The 19,994-nt window shown below is 50.9% G+C and overlaps 1 protein-coding gene across 1 annotated transcript in view; it reads right to left on the bottom strand.

Annotated features, from left to right (window-relative positions):
* NVL (nuclear VCP like) overlaps positions 1–19,994 on the bottom strand; it is a 75,419-nt gene continuing 55,425 nt past the window's right edge. The window contains exons 19-23 of the mRNA XM_075595516.1: positions 13,226–13,332; positions 9,741–9,817; positions 7,628–7,716; positions 5,537–5,616; positions 1–780 (exon numbers count right to left, since the gene is read on the bottom strand). Coding sequence (XP_075451631.1) covers positions 739–780; positions 5,537–5,616; positions 7,628–7,716; positions 9,741–9,817; positions 13,226–13,332 — 395 coding nt within the window. The 3' untranslated portion in view covers positions 1–738. The remainder of the gene's footprint in view (positions 781–5,536; positions 5,617–7,627; positions 7,717–9,740; positions 9,818–13,225; positions 13,333–19,994) is intronic.

Here is a 19,994-nt window from a genome sequence, read left to right as displayed (position 1 = left end):
CATCAGCCGAGAGACCGGCAGAGCTGTTCATTCATCAGCCGAGAGACCGGCAGAGCTGTTCATTCATCAGCTGAGAGACCGGCGGAGCTGTTCATTCATCAGCCGAGAGACTGGCAGAGCTGTTCATTCATCAGCTGAGAGACCGGCGAAGCTGTTCCCACATCAGCTGAGAGACCGGCGGAGCTGTTCCCACATCAGCTGAGAGACCGGCAGAGCTGTTCCCACATCAGCTGAGAGACCGGCAGAGCTGTTCCCACATCAGCTGAGAGACCGGCAGAGCTGCTCATTCATCAGCTGAGAGACCGGCGGAGCTGTTTCCACATCAGCTGAGAGACCGGCGGAGCTGTTCCCACATCAGCTGAGAGACCGGCAGAGCTGTTCCCACATCAGCTGAGAGACCGGCGGAGCTGCTCATTCATCAGCTGAGAGACCGGCGGAGCTGTTCCCACATCAGCTGAGAGACCGGCAGAGCTGCTCATTCATCAGCTGAGAGACCGGCGGAGCTGTTCCCACATCAGCTGAGAGACCGGCGGAGCTGTTCCCACATCAGCTGAGAGACCGGCGGAGCTGTTCCCACATCAGCTGAGAGACCGGCGGAGCTGTTCCCACATCAGCTGAGAGACCGGCGGAGCTGTTCCCACATCAGCTGAGAGACCGGCGGAGCTGTTCATACATCAGCTGAGAGACCGGCGGAGCTGTTCTCACATCAGCTGAGAGACCGGCGGAGCTGTTCATACATCAGCTGAGAGACCGGCGGAGCTGTTCATACATCAGCTGATCCTAAACGGGGCAGGAAAAAATAGAAAATGTAAGTCATTATAACGATCTTGCATAATTCATATGCTTCAGGGCACTGTTAACAGAACAGGAACGTATTCATGACTTGAATAAACTATGACTTGGGAAAAAAGCCTGCGGTTTTAATTGTTCTGCAGTTCTATTCAGGAACGCATAATGGAGTTTCAACACAGAGAAAGCATTCAACCCCATCCAAAAAGTAGGAGTGCCGCTTCCTTCATAACTTAAAGCAGGAGAGAGATAACAACCATTCACCCATTCAGAGCTGTTCACTACCCTAGCGTTGTGGGCTGTGGGATACTTTGGCCTTTACCCCTTTTCAATGCCAGTCCTGCCCTCAGAACAATACTGACCCTGGCCTCTGCCAGGCTTATTATGCGCCCGTTCCTCTCCCTTTAGGTGTGACAGACATGATTGTAAATGTAATTACACCCGTCCGTTATCCTCAGGAATCGTTGAGTTGTCAGGTTTATTGCTATTTTCCCCACCTAGCGATTGTTCAATTAGCAGCCTGGAGAATTGTTCGTTGGGAGGCTGACCCCCAAAGTGGCAGGCATGGCAAGGGCGTAAAAATCCAATTGATGACGTCAACCGTACTGGCATGGACACCCGGTGGCCATCCTGGCAATGGCAAAATGCCTTCTTCCTATAAATGACATTTCTTCTGAACGGGTGGGGTCTGGGAATATAGGACTTCTGCACTCTTACACCTGGAAACTCCCTATTTCAGGATCCAAGCAGGTTACATGCCATCCTTTATCAAAAAGCATATGTTATCATCCCAAAGCAGAACCCTACTTAGGTATGTGTCATTATTATTTTTTTCATGAAAACCCTGAATCAAAAAAAAACCGCCGCCGTCATCCCTCCACATACCCGCAATTTTAACCCCTTACCCTAAAATCCCTAATCTTAACCCGTTCACCCAAAAGGCTTAACCTCTTTCCCTAATCCTGTAACTTTACCCCTTGCCCTAAAACCAACAAACCCTAATGCACTTACCTTAGCGGTGGCGGCTAAATGGCAGCAGCGAGATGTCCCATTCAGTGTGCTCACACATCATACATCATACACACACACACGCGCTTCAGCTTAATCATGATAGCGTAGAGGCGACAGTGCTGACTGGGGCGATAATAAATTAAACAACTGTAGCGAGGAAGAACCCCAGTTGTAGCGCTCTCTCACTGAGATGGATGATAAATGGTTAAATTAAAATAACTATTAGAACCAACCGATAAAATACAGGGCGTTAAAAAGAATAAAATAACGCATTAGGGACCCAGCTGGGGTGCTGAGACCCCGGATCGCAGAAAATACTGGGATACAGTGTCATAGTAATGAACACTGCGCCTGGGTGTAATAAGTATGTAATAAGTACCCCAGGAAGACACGTATCACGTGTATGGGAGGGAACTATTAGGAAAGAACCACGATTATATAGGTGCCAGCAGTTTGCCTGAGTAGATCATTGGTGCACAGGTGTAGACCAATAAGTCGCAGTACCCCATGGGTTAATGGCAGCCGCCGTCTGTGGTCTGTGTAAAGAAATAGCCACAGTTATCATCTTGACCGTTGGATGGCAAAGATCCTGAGAAAAATAGGTGGTCATTAACCTTGATAGGTTAATTAGGTACAGCTGTATTAATACCATAAAGAGGCACGGACCTTAGGATGTTAGATCCGGACCTTAGGATGTTAGATCCGGACCTTAGGATGTTAGATCCGGACCTTAGGATGTTAGATCCGGACCTTAGGATGTTAGATCCGGATCTTAGGCTGTTAGATCCGGACCTTAGGATGTTAGATCCGGACCTTAGGATGTTAGATCCGTGCCAACACTAGATAATCAGGAGAGAGAGCAGCTGTGTGAACAACGAAGCACTGTTGGGACTCTTGTAAAGCAAACAAGAAGACCGCAACTGCAGGAGCCGCTGTGCTAGTGTAAGGAGGTAAATGTTCCCTAGTAAAAGAACGTTGAAACCAAGTAGTGTGCCATGCATAGAAATATGGTTAAATAACAGCACCTCAGCGGTTGTATAAGTGTGTTGACAACTCTCTGAACACCAAATTAATTCTACACCACATGCCTCAAGAGATCCCAGGATAGGGTTAATGTGCTCGCCTACGGCGTGGCAAGCACTACAAATGACCAGGCTGTTGTTACATAAGGTAACCTGTGTTGCAAATGATGGCGGGCAACAGCATAGATGTGGTAAATATTTCGTAGTAATTGGTTATTAAATAACCGTCTGTGCTTAAAGACCCTCAGTTCCCCCCTGAGGTAAAGCTCCGTGAGCTCGCCGGATCTATCGGAGCAGTGTATGTTGTGCAGGAGCAGGGCACCGCGTGAGCGCCTAAGTGGAGTGTGAATACTGCTATCCCTGTGGTGAGCCCTGGGCATGGACGTTAGTCAGCTGTGCCGACGCGCGCGTTTCGCTGCAGAAAGCTTCGTCAAGGCCATTGGGGGAGGGGGATATGTAGTAAATCAATAAGGGGCGACATGTATGACATACACTCTAATATGCAGCAGTGCAACATACTGTAATTTAAATAAAAATGGTAATTAAACTTCGATGCAAAGTATACAGCTGAACGTATGTTTTAGGATTTCCAAGTACCGCAGTTTGTCGGCCCTACACTTTAAAGCAGCTTTCAGGCCTGCTCTTTCGTGGAGACAATAATAAGACGTTCTCGCTGCTGCAGGGTGTGGGCCAGAGAAGCTGCTCTCACTGGCGCCTGAGGAATGTGGAACAAACGTCCTCTTGTACTTCAGCACTTACCCTCGTGCTCCAGCAGCAGCCACGCGCGCCGGGAATATCTCCTGGGCAGAGGTGGTGAAAGCCAAGGGAATGAATGTATTCTCACTCCCGCCTTGCACAGCATCCCTTACTCCACTGTAATGCACATACTGCCGAGGAGGTCCTCTTCCTGCGCTGACGGAGCCTCGGTTTGAACGGGAAACGTTCTTCAACCGGAGCTTCTGCCAGATTCGTGGTCTTACATCCAAGGTGTAAAATATCTGGCACGGTTTGGGATGTTTCCATGACACGTGGAGGTTGGTGTATATATATATACATGTATCTGTGGATTTTTATACTTTGTATGCTGCTACCGTTTATACTTGGGAATAAATGCATTGTTTGGAGAAGTGCTGCACCCATCCTCTTTCCTATGTACTTTACACAACTGACCCCCCCTCTGCCCCCCCACCCCCTCCTCTCACTCGCTTTACAATAAAGAATCCCCCAGCCACTTTATTAGGGCACAAGGGGTTAATTTATTCATGGTAGCCGAGATGCTCCACCCGGCTGGAGCAGATTTAAAGCCCTGCTGACTGCAGGGGAGGCGTGTAGGACAAACAACGTCCGTCCGCCATAAGAGCCTCCAAGGAGAAGGCTTTCATGACCTACGTTGTACAGATGCCACCGGATATCTCCCCCCCTGCCCTTCACTTGGAGCAGGTGAACCTTGGCTCTAGTGCAGCCTGATCACAGCCAAGTGCAGAGCGGGGGGGGGGGGGGAGAATATCCCATCAGGATTAACACACGGTGGTCCCTGCCTCTGACTGGCGCCAAGCAGCCCAACTCATATTCTGGACTGGTGTGACACGCTCTCAAGCCTTGTCTGTTTTTCTACACAGTTTCCCAGGATTCTCATCTCTGTCTATATTTTTTTTTGGTATGTTTTTCTTAGTTCCTTATCTTCCTGAGAAACAAGTATGTCAATATCTAAAATAGACTACATGTAGCATAGATAGAACTTGATGGATGCAGGTGTTTTTTCAACCTCATCTACTATGTAACTACGTAATAAACACAGTATCACTCCCTCTCTTCACAAGACCACTCTGCATGTAACATCAGCCACATGTGAGAGACAAGGGTATCTTTGTTCCATCATTACCATCTGAAAAGGCACATGTTATCATTGATTCAACTGTCATCTGTGAGTAACACTAAGAATAAACTAACTGTCGGCTGAACAAGAATCTTCTGAAGTATTGGAATCTTCATGAACACGGTGAAATGATTCTAACAGCCTGTTAGGCTGCGGTCCCAGTAACTGCCACAGCGCGCGGCGCGGCGTGCGCTGTGCGTGTAAGCACCGCCCCTCAATGGGGCTGGGCCCAGAAGTCACAGCTGCGTCCTACTGCAAGGTTTCTTACAACACAATGAAATTGAGTTTAGACCTTGCGAGCCGGCGGTTCACCCAATGAGGGCGAACCAGCCGCGTGATGTGATGGCCACGCCCCCGCAAATCCCCGACCCCTCCCGTCGCAAGCTCCCTCTCTCCTAAAAAGACCGCAGATCGCGCTTAGTGCTGTGCACGCGCTGCCCCCTCCCCCACGCCGGGCGCGCGTGTCACAGTGATGACTGGGACCGCAGCCTTAGAGATGCTCAGAGAGAGGGACCAATCCCTTCTGCTCTCACTGCGCGACTGGAGGCAGCCCAGTAGGATTAACGCAGCGGGAGTGCCATTCAGAAGCAGGGACCCCCCCCCCCCGCCGTGTTAACCCCGACGGGAAAATAGTCTGGCCGTGGGCAAGCCACCATCTGGCCGTGGTCAGGCTGCCTTTCCTTGAGGGAAAACAGCTACATAAATCCGACTGCACCTGAAGGGGTTAAGTACGCTGCGTCCGTTCAATCCTAGATGAGCCGTATCTGACGGTCACCTTTACGTCCTGTGTGTTTACTGTGGGACACAGAAGCATTGCTCGTAGCTGGGTCACTCTCACCTTCTTGGAAACAGATGGTCTCACTTTCTTAAACGCCTCTTCAAAGTGTTTATGACAAACCTTCATTTCCCTTAAGGAACCTGACCGGAAAATAAGGGAGAAAAAACAAAAGGCCGTCACATTTTGCAATGGATTGAAACATTCTGCTGCTAGTTGTTCAGTGTCAGTGGCACCTACAGTACACATACGTTGTATACAGTACACATACGTTGCAGAGTACATTTGATTGCAGTGTAAAGAGGTCATTCCAGCGATGGTTAACATAGCAATCTGCACATGGTTTGATACACTTTTATTTGTGCACATTTTCTCCTTTTAAATCATAACGCGCATTCAATGATTAAGCAGTAAAATCATTTCCTAGGGAGAGGACAACAGCCATGTTTTTTTAATTCCCCAAAAAGTTCATACTACGAGATAAGATCTCAGGAAAGCTTCGACATACTGTAATGATGGGTTATAACTAAAGAGATATGGGATCGGAAAATGCTCCCGGAAACTGAATGGGTCACAGTTCTGCAAAAGGTGAAATCCTACACGGTTACATTTTGTTCCCTTCCATATGAAATCACCTTGTTATTTTGCAGGGTGTGTGGCATGCTGCACTCATTCCATATCCCGTGCAGTATTGGAGGATAGGAATGGGAAACAAATCTCACGTGTGCTGAGCAAGTCACCAACCTGTAAATAACAGGTTATCTGCTGTGCGTTTGAATAAATGGTAATGTCCTTGACTCTGTACAAGTCACCTCCCTCCAGATAGCTCGAGGCGACTTTGCATTGTAATAACAAAACTTTGTGCCTGATTGTGCCTAGGTGGCGTTTCCATCGTGTATCGGGTACACATTTGGACGGCTTTACTTTAAGCCTTTTCCAGCGCCTCCTGTTTCTTGCGGATGTTATTATTTAAACCAGGGAGCGCTCAACGCCAGCCCTCAAGATCCCCCAACAGGTCAGGATTTAAAGGATATCCCAGCTTCAGCACAGGGGGCTCAATCAGTGGCTCAGTCCAAGGCTGAGCCCCCTGTGCTGAAGCACGGACTGATTGAGCCGCCTATGTCGACGCAGGGACATCCTTAAAACCTGACCTGCTGGGGGTGGGCCTTGAGGACTGGAGTTGAGCACCCCTGGCTTAAAGCAGCAATCCCCCCTGCATAGCATGTCCTCCCCCAAGATGCCATGTCTACAAACTAGCAGGCGTCCCGGGACGGACTGAGGTGTCTGCAGGGGGCGGCCAGGGAATCTATGCAATGACACAAAGTTATCTTCACAATATAAATATATTATATTAGGAACGAATAGAAATCCCCGCGTTAGTCCAGTTTCGAAGCTCACACTGGATGTATGGTCAAGGTCTAGGACATTTAGCCACCGGCGTCCCGCCGCAGTCATCCCTCCGCTGCCATTCAGCCGCAGTGGTATAACCCCCATTTTTAACCCCTTGCCCTAAAATCCCTAATTGTAACCCCTTTACCCAAAAAGCTTAACCTCTTTCCATAATCCTGTAACTTTACCCCTTGCCCTAAAACCAACAAACACTAATGCACTTACCTTAGCAGTGGCGGCTAAATGGCAGCAGCAAGATGTCCCATTCAGTGTGCTCACACATGACACACACACACACAGACACACAGACACACAGACACACACACAGACACACAGACACACACACACACACACACAGACCACCTATTCATTGCCCTGGGTGTATTTAGTATCCGCGCTGCCAGTCCTTCTCTACTTCTACTGTTAATCCAAATTAAAAAAAATGGTATCACCGAATACTTAATTACTCCTTTATATAAAAAAACATATATAGCTGAAGAAAGCTTATTCCTGTTGGTGGGGAGCACAAGAAACACAATTAACAAAAGGATACTCTATAGTGACCTCTACCTTTTTTTGTTTGAGTGTTGCAGGTTTTTTGGGGTAACACGAATCAGGAAGCAGTAAAGAAACAAGAGAGCCTCTTGTCCCCACAGGTCAGCGATGTAACTGGTTGGTAGACTACTACCTGCTGATCTATGCAGGGAAAGCAATCACGCTCAAAACGATGACCTTGTGGCCACTGCAGTTGTGTCTTGGTCTTACCTTTGCTGGTCGTAGCATCTGACTGCAGCATTTCTTCCCTTAGGACATTGATTGATGCTTCTCGCACAAGAGCAGAGAGATCTGCCCCCCTACACAAGACACAAAACCATCATGTCCAGGTAATCATGTAAACCGCACACCTTACTGCGGGTACTGCTCCAGCACTGGAGTGTAACACCCTGAGCACACACACCTTACTGCGGGTACTGCTCCAGCACTGGATTGTAACACCCTGAGCACACACACCTTACTGCGCGTACTGCTCCAGCACTAGAGTGTAACACCCTGAGCACACACACACCTTACTGCGGGTACTGCTCCAGCACTGGAGTGTAACACCCTGAGCACACACACCTTACTGCGGGTACTGCTCCAGCACTGGAGTGTAACACCCTGAGCACACACACACACCTTACTGCGGGTACTGCTCCAGCACTGGAGTGTAACACCCTGAACACACACACACACACACACACACACACACACACACACACACACACACACACACACACACACACACACACACACACACACATCTTACTGCAGGTACTGCTCCAGCACTGGAGTGTAACACCCTGAGCACACACACCTTACTGCGGGTACTGCTCCAGCACTGGATTGTAACACCCTGAGCACACACACCTTACTGCGCGTACTGCTCCAGCACTAGAGTGTAACACCCTGAGCACACACACACCTTACTGCGGGTACTGCTCCAGCACTGGAGTGTAACACCCTGAGCACACACACCTTACTGCGGGTACTGCTCCAGCACTGGAGTGTAACACCCTGAGCACACACACCTTACTGCGGGTACTGCTCCAGCACTGGAGTGTAACACCCTGAGCACACACACCTTACTGCGGGTACTGCTCCAGCACTAGAGTGTAACACCCTGAACACACACACACACACACACACACACACACACACACACACACACACACACACACACACACACACACACACACACACACACACACACACACCTTACTGCAGGTACTGCTCCAGCACTGGAGTGTAACACCCTGAGCACACACACACACACCTTACTGCAGGTACTGCTCCAGCACTGGAGTGTAACACCCTGAGCACACACACACCTTACTGCAGGTATTGCTCCAGCACTGGAGTGTAACACCCTGAGCACACACACACACCTTACTGCAGGTACTGCTCCAGCACTGGAGTGTAACACCCTGATCACACACACACACACACACACACACACACACACACACACACACACACACACACACCTTACTGCAGGTATTGCTCCAGCACTGGAGTGTAACACCCTGAGCACACACCTTACTGCAGGTATTGCTCCAGCACTGGAGTGTAACACCGTGAGCACACACCTTACTGCAGGTACTGCTCCAGCACTGGAGTGTAACACCGTGAGCACACACACACACCTTACTGCAGGTACTGCTCCAGCACTGGAGTGTGACACCCTGAGCACACACACCTTACTGCGGGTACTGCTCCAGCACTAGAGTGTAACACCCTGAGCACACACACCTTACTGCAGGTACTGCTCCAGCACTGGAGTGTAACACCGTGAGCACACACACACACCTTACTGCGGGTACTGCTCCAGCACTGGAGTGTGACACCCTGAGCACACACACCTTACTGCGGGTACTGTATGACTGAATGCACAAGATGAAGTAATAGGACATTGAGCGGATTACTAATCATACAGCCGGGCGCAGGAAAATAAAGGAGCGAAGCAGACGTACTGTAACTATTTTGGTCTAAGTGTCAATGGCACTAAAATGCCACAAATAAATGGGGATTTTATGTCCTATGAGAAAACGGGAGAGATGCATTTGCCAAGTCATGACATTCATCTAAAAAGGTGGAACCCCCCCCCCCCACCCCCTGAAAAAAGTACCAGGACAATCAAAAGAAAAATGAGCGCCCAGAGCAGGATAAAATAATCAGCAGTCATAAAGGAACCTAAATAATTAGGATTGGGAAGAGACGGCCAGGAAGGTGACATGTTACCAAACTAGGTACCTGTGTGTGACAAACTGTACATGTGTCATGCGAACGCCGCCAGAGATAGTATTTTAGGGGGGGGGAGAGACACAGCATTATAACTCACGTAAAGCAATCACAGCGCACATCGCAAGCGATCGCTGCAAGGTCGACATCAGATTCCAGGGGCGGTCTGGTACCATCCTAGGGAGCGTAGAAACACAGTAAGGCAAAGACCATGCCCGTGCCAGAGCGAACAAGGAGCATCGATGTGACGCTGCGGATTACTTTACGTAGAAAAGTGAAACCTGGAATTCAGATTTATTTATAATAAGGGTGTAGCATCAATATACCTACTGTGCCCGGTACTCCAGCGCTGGAGGAGGGGACTACGGGGGTGTCGAAATGCACCAAGATAAAAACAACGCAGCAGCTAGCGTTCAGGGTCTGAGAGTATAACCGTGTGTAAGCCTACGCAAGGTCTATAGCAAGAATGAAGACGGTTGCCCTCCACCTATAGTAACTGCAACGCTGAGCGGAGGTACATCTTCACCAACACTATTACACTGCATAATAATGCTGCCCGGAGGTACAAGCGGAGAATAGAAATCCCCGGCACCGCTACCGATAACACGGACAGCTGTAAGCTCAAAATAAATAAGAACTGTGTCAGGGGACTCTGACCCCCTAAATATAGCTGGTGCAATGCTAAGCAGAGTTACGTCTCCACTGATACGATTGCATTGTAAAAATAACGCTGTTAAAGATAAGCCGGGGTTGTGCACAAGGTGCATAGATTGTACTTGGTTATACATTCACGGACACCAGCATAGTGGAAAATGAATGCTGCTAGGGGTAACCCGAGGGAGTAAGCAATGTACAGGTATCCCGTCTTTGTGCCCATAACGAACCCTCTCTCCCTAGCTAGATATGGGCGCTGTATTTTGCAGTTGCCATGTGCTGCTGCTGCTGGGTTCGGAGCCGGGCTGTGCTGGTGCCGATATGCGCAGCACTTAGTGCAAAAGCATCTTTAGCTTGGGTTGGCGCAGGCATATATGTGAGGGCACCTGCAAGGCACGGGACGGCAGCACAAGGAGCCATTGCCAACGCTTGGTTGGTGGCCGGCAGACTGGAACGTGTGACAGGGCTCACCATATGCGCATCATACCCCCACACTGGCGCCCCGTACCCCCATACTGGGGCCTCATACCCAAATACTGTGTGTGTGATATAGATAGTGAAGACACACACACACACACACGTGTAGCCAAGATGTCTTCAGTGACGCTGTGGGGTGGGTCCCATTAGGAAGCATGGACCCCGCAGCACACACCACATCCACTGACTTCTGCGTCTCCGACCACGGCGAGTCTTACTACCTCTCTATATCCGTGCATTGTTTATCCCTTAAAGCTGTATTTTTCCAGCACAGAGGTATGAGTGAATGTGTAACTCGGCTTAGTGTTTATTATTTAACTACATTTAGGGGGTTATAACGCCCATTACTTATTATCGGCATGAATGCAGTTTATCTATGCACCTTGATCTATCCATGTGCATGATTTTTACAAGACCATTGTATCAGTAAAATCAGAATTGCACCAACTATATTTAGAAGGTCATCACACACACACGCAGTATAGTGTGGGTATCAGCACCTACGTAGCATACTTATATACTTCGCTTGCACCCCCGTTTCTAGTCTTCAGCAGCATTACTAGTTTTCCAATATAATTGCATTAGTGACGATGCACCTTAGCTCAGAGTTCCACCATCTATAGCCAAGTACTTTGTGTTAGGTGCAATAAAATAAAGGAGGGAGAGGGAGTCTCGTTGGTACGATAGCGTTTATTCGACCAACCAGTAGTTGATCCGTTACAACGCAAAAAGAAGAGAACAGCAGCGCAATGCCAGGGAGCCAGGTGGTTAAAAATCAAGATATTTATTAATCAAATAAACATCACCCACGGGGATAGTGCCACCCTCCTACGCGTTTCGGACGTATGTCCTTTAACAAGGAGTAAGAGTTGATCTGTTACAAGCTTTCGAACCTCTCAGGGCCCTTCATCAGGTGTTAACAATATATAGAGGTTTGAAAGCACACAACATAACGACTTGCTGGTCCGATAAAAGGCGTTATACCACGTACGCCGTCTCCCTCCTTTGTTATTTTACTACATGGAAGAAAGGCTACCCACCCTTCTTGCGTTTCCATATTGTAGATCAGGCCTGCACAACTCCAGTCCTCGAGGGCCGCAAACAGGCCAGGTTTTCAGGATATCCCCACTTCAGCACAGCTGGCTCAATTAGTGGTTCAGTCATACTGAGCCACTAATTGAGCCAGCTGTGCTGAAGTGGGGATATCCTGAAAACCTGGCCTGTTTGCGGCCCCACGAAGACTGGAGTTGTGCAGGCCTGTTGTAGATGAATAGGGAAGTCTGGGCAGTTAGCGTTGGACATCCTGGACCATAAACAGCCACCTCCTCAGTGGGTCCACACTCCGGTATCCAAGAGAAGGAAGGAGCCCGTGGGCCGTCTCTGTTGAACATCGTGGTCCACGATCTGTATTTGACAGCCTAACATGTCCCGTTACCTCTTTTGCCACGTTTATTGGTCTTACAGCGAGGCCAGTGCCAGAATGGCTTAAGCGGTCTTATGTTACCACTGTTACTTTGTATCACAATAGAAAGAGGTGATCTGGCACACAATCAATGAAGCAGTATAATGTCACCTGCCGGTGCCCACAGACAAAAGGGGGGTCGTCCTACCAGGTCCCCAAGTGGTATCAGGGTAAAGAGAATAGTCCAGGCACACGTTCTTATCACAAAGTAGAAAATTTAATCCAGCATAAATCCAACATTTCGGCTGCACACAGGCAGCCTCACCTTGACAAAGGCACAAACTTTCTACTTTGTGATAAGAGCGTGTGCCTGGACTATTCTCTTTACTTTGTATCACAAACCAGATACCCAACTTCCACACTTACGCACGTAGCTATTAGATTATTGCTTGACCAACTTCCAGCATCTATTCATTATGTGCCTTTCCAGGCTCACTTCCCCACAAATGTCTCTTCAGAAGCTTCTGACTTCACCTAGTTCAAACAGATTGGCAGCCGGCTTTCTGCGGCTATTTTATTTTATGATATTTTATTAACGTCTCATTGTTGACGTATTCATTTAGGTGTAGGTATGTCTGGCTTTTCTTGTTCTTGAAGAAAGTCCAAACGGGGGACTGAAACTGTTAAAAAAAAATTTCTCCAATAAACCCTTGATTTTACCAAGACCCGAGTGTGCCGGCTCCAAGATGTCCGTTTCCATGCATGCGTGCCATTTTTTATTTCAGTGTGTATATGTGTACATATATTTATGTTGGTGCAGTGATCCTGGGTAGGTTATCCACCCCAGCAATTCAACCACAAGCGCCTGCGCATTGTTAACTTTTGCTTCAGTGTCTTCGTTGAATTGTTTGCGACAGTAACATTATACCTATGGAGCATATAAAATGACATTTGTACACAAATAATTTCCCCTTTCTACCCCTGCATTGTGTCCACACTGTTTTCAGATGTCTGCAATGCACTACGGTACTAAGAAGGGCATAGTTACTCACTTTGGTGATGGTCTTTAAAATGGCAAGGCGATCAGCAGGGGGAGGCAGCCCCACATACAGGGTTTTGTCCAGTCGCCCTGGCCGCAGAATGGCTGGGTCAATGATATCTGAAGAAGGACCAACAGAAACAGGGAACATTGTGTTAGAAATCTAACCACCAAGTACCACAAGCAGGAGCGCAAGAGAAGACCTCTTCTAGGAGTACCAACCACAGGAGTGCAATAGAAGACCTCTTCTAGGAGTACCAACCACAGGAGTGCAATAGAAGACCTCTTCTAGGAGTACCACCAGCAAGAGAAGACCTCTTCTAGGAGTACCACAAGCAAGAGAATACCTCTCCTAGGAGTACCACAAGCAAGAGAATACCTCTTCTAGGAATATGTAGGAACTAGCAGAAGCGCCTGAAAGATAGTTACTACTGAAATGGGACCATGCACGAACTTTTAGCAGGCACCACCTGAATTTACGGGAATAGACATATAGAAGTCGGATAGATGTGTGTTGTACTTTGCTGCCAGATGTTGGAGCTGTAAAAGTGCAGTATTGTGAATGAGACTACGCGAGTGTTATCAGAGTTTATAATCTGAGATCGGAGGCACAGGGAGTTAAAGTGACACTGGGATTTTAACCCTGTTCACTCTCCAAACTGCAACATAATGTGACTACAGCACCCATAACAGAAAGGGACAGGCCCTTAATATATACCAGCTCCATTGTCTTTAAAGAGCCAGTGATAGTGGGTACTTTATTTATATAGATTGGCTTCATAGTGAAGAATAAATCCCCCAAAAAGCAACAAAAAAAACCCTCCCGTATCTGCCTCCTGCGTACATATCATCAGTTTCCTGATTGTCCTGATATAGCCTTTTCTTTCCTCATTGTTCTTGTATTTCTAATGTTATCAGGTAATTATTGTTCTCTCTTTCATTACGTGGCCATTATCAGCCAAACAAAACAAAAGGGAAATACTCTGGGTGACCAATCTCCCTGCGTATACAACGGTTAGCAAACAGCATGACCACAAAGTACATTTACCTACTGAACACGCCAATGCCTTTTGTTCATACTGGTCCGAGTAGGAACTCCGCCTTTAAACCCCTTCCCAGAGGCCCTCGTGTTATCCCCGCAGCTATTCCCAAGCCAGCCTCTTACTGGGAGACGCTCTAATACAGAGGGAATTTCTTCCTTTATCTCGGGAAAAGCCAGCCCTCTCACCGCAATCTGCCAGCTTTATTATGGGGATTGGACAGGGTTATTAGCAGCTCCCTGCTGGCAGACATTTCATCTGCAAGCCGAGGACGTACAAAGGTTGGGAGTTTGGGGTGGGGGAGAGGTGGGAGCACCACTGTAGTTTTGTGGAGTGTTTCTGGGGAGGGGAACACGGCTGTTCTGGTCTGTGTGTCTCCCTCAACCCCCACCCCCACCCCCACCCCCCCACTGTTGGAAGCTGTGTGTGTCCGTGTGCATCTGTGACACACCTCACTCGGCTCACTGACACACAATGCATGGAGAGCAGGGGGTGGGCAGGGCGCTTGAGCTCTCCGTCTCACTCCCACACCCCCCACCCCTCCCCCACTACATTGCATCCCTGCTCTAGCTGTCCCCAGAATACACGCTTTAAAAAAATACTCATTTAAAATCTTTAAATAATGCAACAGTGGTACTCTAATGCACAATAACGAGACACGGACTCTGAAAACACTTCACCGAGCGTGAAACACGGGAGCCTGGTTTCAATCCCGGTGACCTGGGGCAAGTCACCATCTCCCTGTGTCTCGGCAAACAAAACTAGACTGTAAACTCTACAGAGCAGGGACTCGTGCCTGCAATACTCTATGCACAGCGCTGTGTACACTGTCAGCAGGGTCTGACTGCGGTTACACCTCCATCTCCTGCACCTTCATGCTCCAGAGCCTCAATCAGCACTCACACAAGTCACAGTGCGCCACTGCCTAACCCGAGCTGCACAGCTTACAGCAAACCCCCAGCACAGATACCCGCTGCTGTACACAGGTCACTGTGCGCCACTGCCTAACCCGAGCTGTACAGCTTACAGCAAACCCCCAGCACAGATACCCGCTGCTGTACACAGGTCACTGTGCGCCACTGCCTAACCCGAGCTGCACAGCTTACAGCAAACCCCCAGCTCAGATACCCGCTGCTGTACACAGGTCACTGTGCGCCACTGCCTAACCCGAGCTGTACAGCTTACAGCAAACCCCCAGCACAGATACCCGCTGCTGTACACAGGTCACTGTGCGCCACTGCCTAACCCGAGCTGTACAGCTTACAGCAAACCCCCAGCACAGATACCCGCTGCTGTACACAGGTCACTGTGCGCCGCTGCATAACCCGAGCTGCACAGCTTACAGCAAACCCCCAGCACAGATACCCGCTGCTGTACACAGGTCACTGTGCGCCACTGCCTAACCCGAGCTGTACAGCTTACAGCAAACCCCCAGCTCAGATACCCGCTGCTGTACACAGGTCACTGTGCGCCGCTGCCTAACCCGAGCTGTACAGCTTACAGCAAACCCCCAGCGCAGATACCCGCTGCTGTACACAGGTCACTGTGCGCCGCTGCCTAACCCGAGCTGTACAGCTTACAGCAAACCCCCAGCACAGATACCCGCTGCTGTACACAGGTCACAGTGCGCCACTGCATAACCCGAGCTGTACAGCTTACAGCAAACCCCCAGCACAGATACCCGCTGCTGTACACAGGTCACTGTGCGCCGCTGCCTAACCCGAGCTGTACAGCTTACAGCAAACCCCCAGCACAGATACCCGCTGCTGTACACAGGTCACAGGGCGCCACTGCATAACCCGAGCTGCACAGCTTACAGCAAACCCCCAGCACAGATACCCGCTGCTATACACAGGTCACTGTGCGCCACTGCCTAACCCGAGCTGTACAGCTTACAGCAAACCCCCAGCGCAGATACCCGCTGCTGTACACAGGTCACTGTGCGCCACTGCCTAACCCGAGCTGCACAGCTTACAGCAAACCCCCAGCTCAGATACCCGCTGCTGTACACAGGTCACTGTGCGCCGCTGCCTAACCCGAGCTGTACAGCTTACAGCAAACCCCCAGCTCAGATACCCGCTGCTGTACACAGGTCACTGTGCGCCGCTGCCTAACCCGAGCTGCACAGCTTACAGCAAACCCCCAGCACAGATACCCGCTGCTGTACACAGGTCACTGTGCGCCGCTGCCTAACCCGAGCTGCACAGCTTACAGCAAACCCCCAGCACAGATACCCGCTGCTGTACACAGGTCACTGTGCGCCGCTGCATAACCCGAGCTGTACAGCTTACAGCAAACCCCCAGCACAGATACCCGCTGCTGTACACAGGTCACTGTGCGCCGCTGCCTAACCCGAGCTGTACAGCTTACAGCAAACCCCCAGCACAGATACCCGCTGCTGTACACAGGTCACTGTGCGCCACTGCCTAACCCGAGCTGTACAGCTTACAGCAAACCCCCAGCTCAGATACCCGCTGCTGTACACAGGTCACTGTGCGCCACTGCATAACCCGAGCTGTACAGCTTACAGCAAACCCCCAGCACAGATACCCGCTGCTGTACACAGGTCACTGTGCGCCACTGCCTAACCCGAGCTGCACAGCTTACAGCAAACCCCCAGCACAGATACCCGCTGCTGTACACAGGTCACTGTGCGCCACTGCATAACCCGAGCTGTACAGCTTACAGCAAACCCCCAGCACAGATACCCGCTGCTGTACACAGGTCACTGTGCGCCACTGCATAACCCGAGCTGTACAGCTTACAGCAAACCCCCAGCACAGATACCCGCTGCTGTACACAGGTCACTGTGCGCCACTGCATAACCCGAGCTGTACAGCTTACAGCAAACCCTCAGCACAGATACCCGCTGCTGTACACAGGTCACTGTGCGCCACTGCCTAACCCGAGCTGTACAGCTTACAGCAAACCCCCAGCACAGATACCCGCTGCTGTACACAGGTCACTGTGCGCCACTGCATAACCCGAGCTGCACAGCTTACAGCAAACCCCCAGCACAGATACCCGCTGCTGTACACAGGTCACTGTGCGCCACTGCCTAACCCGAGCTGTACAGCTTACAGCAAACCCCCAGCACAGATACCCGCTGCTGTACACAGGTCACTGTGCGCCGCTGCATAACCCGAGCTGCACAGCTTACAGCAAACCCCCAGCACAGATACCCGCTGCTGTACACAGGTCACTGTGCGCCACTGCATAACCCGAGCTGCACAGCTTACAGCAAACCCTCAGCACAGATACCCGCTGCTGTACACAGGTCACTGTGCGCCGCTGCCTAACCCGAGCTGTACAGCTTACAGCAAACCCCCAGCACAGATACCCGCTGCTGTACACAGGTCACTGTGCGCCACTGCCTAACCCGAGCTGCACAGCTTACAGCAAACCCCCAGCACAGATACCCGCTGCTGTACACAGGTCACTGTGCGCCGCTGCCTAACCCAAGCTGCACAGCTTACAGCAAACCCCCAGCACAGATACCCGCTGCTGTACACAGGTCACTGTGCGCCACTGCATAACCCGAGCTGCACAGCTTACAGCAAACCCCCAGCACAGATACCCGCTGCTGTACACAGGTCACAGAGCGCCACTGCCTAACCCGAGCTGCACAGCTTACAGCAAACCCCCAGCTCAGATACCCGCTGCTATACACAGGTCACTGTGAGCCACTGCCTAACCCGAGCTGTACAGCTTACAGCAAACCCCCAGCACAGATACCCGCTGCTGTACACAGGTCACTGTGCGCCGCTGCATAACCCGAGCTGCACAGCTTACAGCAAACCCCCAGCACAGATACCCGCTGCTATACACAGGTCACTGTGCGCCGCTGCCTAACCCGAGCTGCACAGCTTACAGCAAACCCCCAGCACAGATACCCGCTGCTGTACACAGGTCACTGTGCGCCGCTGCATAACCCGAGCTGCACAGCTTACAGCAAACCCCCAGCACAGATACCCGCTGCTGTACACAGGTCACTGTGCGCCACTGCCTAACCCGAGCTGTACAGCTTACAGCAAACCCTCAGCACAGATACCCGCTGCTGTACACAGGTCACTGTGCGCCACTGCATAACCCGAGCTGCACAGCTTACAGCAAACCCCCAGCACAGATACCCGCTGCTGTACACAGGTCACTGTGCGCCACTGCCTAACCCGAGCTGCACAGCTTACAGCAAACCCCCAGCACAGATACCCGCTGCTGTACACAGGTCACAGAGCGCCACTGCCTAACCCGAGCTGTACAGCTTACAGCAAACCCCCAGCACAGATACCCGCTGCTGTACACAGGTCACTGTGCGCCGCTGCCTAACCCGAGCTGTACAGCTTACAGCAAACCCCCAGCACAGATACCCGCTGCTGTACACAGGTCACTGTGCGCCACTGCATAACCCGAGCTGTACAGCTTACAGCAAACCCCCAGCACAGATACTCGCTGCTGTACACAGGTCACTGTGCGCCGCTGCATAACCCGAGCTGTACAGCTTACAGCAAACCCCCAGCACAGATACCCGCTGCTGTACACAGGTCACTGTGCGCCACTGCATAACCCGAGCTGTACAGCTTACAGCAAACCCCCAGCACAGATACTCGCTGCTGTACACAGGTCACTGTGCGCCGCTGCCTAACCCGAGCTGTACAGCTTACAGCAAACCCCCAGCACAGATACCCGCTGCTGTACACAGGTCACTGTGCGCCGCTGCATAACCCGAGCTGCACAGCTTACAGCAAACCCCCAGCACAGATACCCGCTGCTGTACACAGGTCACTGTGCGCCGCTGCCTAACCCGAGCTGTACAGCTTACAGCAAACCCCCAGCACAGATACCCGCTGCTGTACACAGGTCACTGTGCGCCGCTGCCTAACCCGAGCTGCACAGCTTACAGCAAACCCCCAGCACAGATACCCGCTGCTGTACACAGGTCACTGTGCGCCGCTGCATAACCCGAGCTGCACAGCTTACAGCAAACCCCCAGCACAGATACCCGCTGCTGTACACAGGTCACTGTGCGCCGCTGCCTAACCCGAGCTGCACAGCTTACAGCAAACCCCCAGCACAGATACCCGCTGCTGTACACAGGTCACAGGGCGCCACTGCATAACCCGAGCTGCACAGCTTACAGCAAACCCCCAGCACAGATACCCGCTGCTATACACAGGTCACAGGGCGCCACTGCATAACCCGAGCTGCACAGCTTACAGCAAACCCCCAGCACAGATACCCGCTGCTATACACAGGTCACTGTGCGCCACTGCCTAACCCGAGCTGTACAGCTTACAGCAAACCCCCAGCACAGATACCCGCTGCTGTACACAGGTCACTGTGCGCCGCTGCATAACCCGAGCTGTACAGCTTACAGCAAACCCCCAGCACAGATACCCGCTGCTGTACACAGGTCACTGTGCGCCACTGCATAACCCGAGCTGTACAGCTTACAGCAAACCCCCAGCACAGATACCCGCTGCTATACACAGGTCACTGTGCGCCACTGCCTAACCCGAGCTGTACAGCTTACAGCAAACCCCCAGCACAGATACCCGCTGCTGTACACAGGTCACTGTGCGCCGCTGCATAACCCGAGCTGTACAGCTTACAGCAAACCCCCAGCACAGATACCCGCTGCTGTACACAGGTCACTGTGCGCCACTGCATAACCCGAGCTGCACAGCTTACAGCAAACCCCCAGCACAGATACCCGCTGCTGTACACAGGTCACTGTGCGCCACT

Source organism: Ascaphus truei, chromosome 4 (assembly GCF_040206685.1).
Source record: "Ascaphus truei isolate aAscTru1 chromosome 4, aAscTru1.hap1, whole genome shotgun sequence".
Lineage (NCBI taxonomy): Eukaryota > Metazoa > Chordata > Amphibia > Anura > Ascaphidae > Ascaphus > Ascaphus truei.
This window is presented reverse-complemented; position numbering and strand designations above follow the sequence as displayed.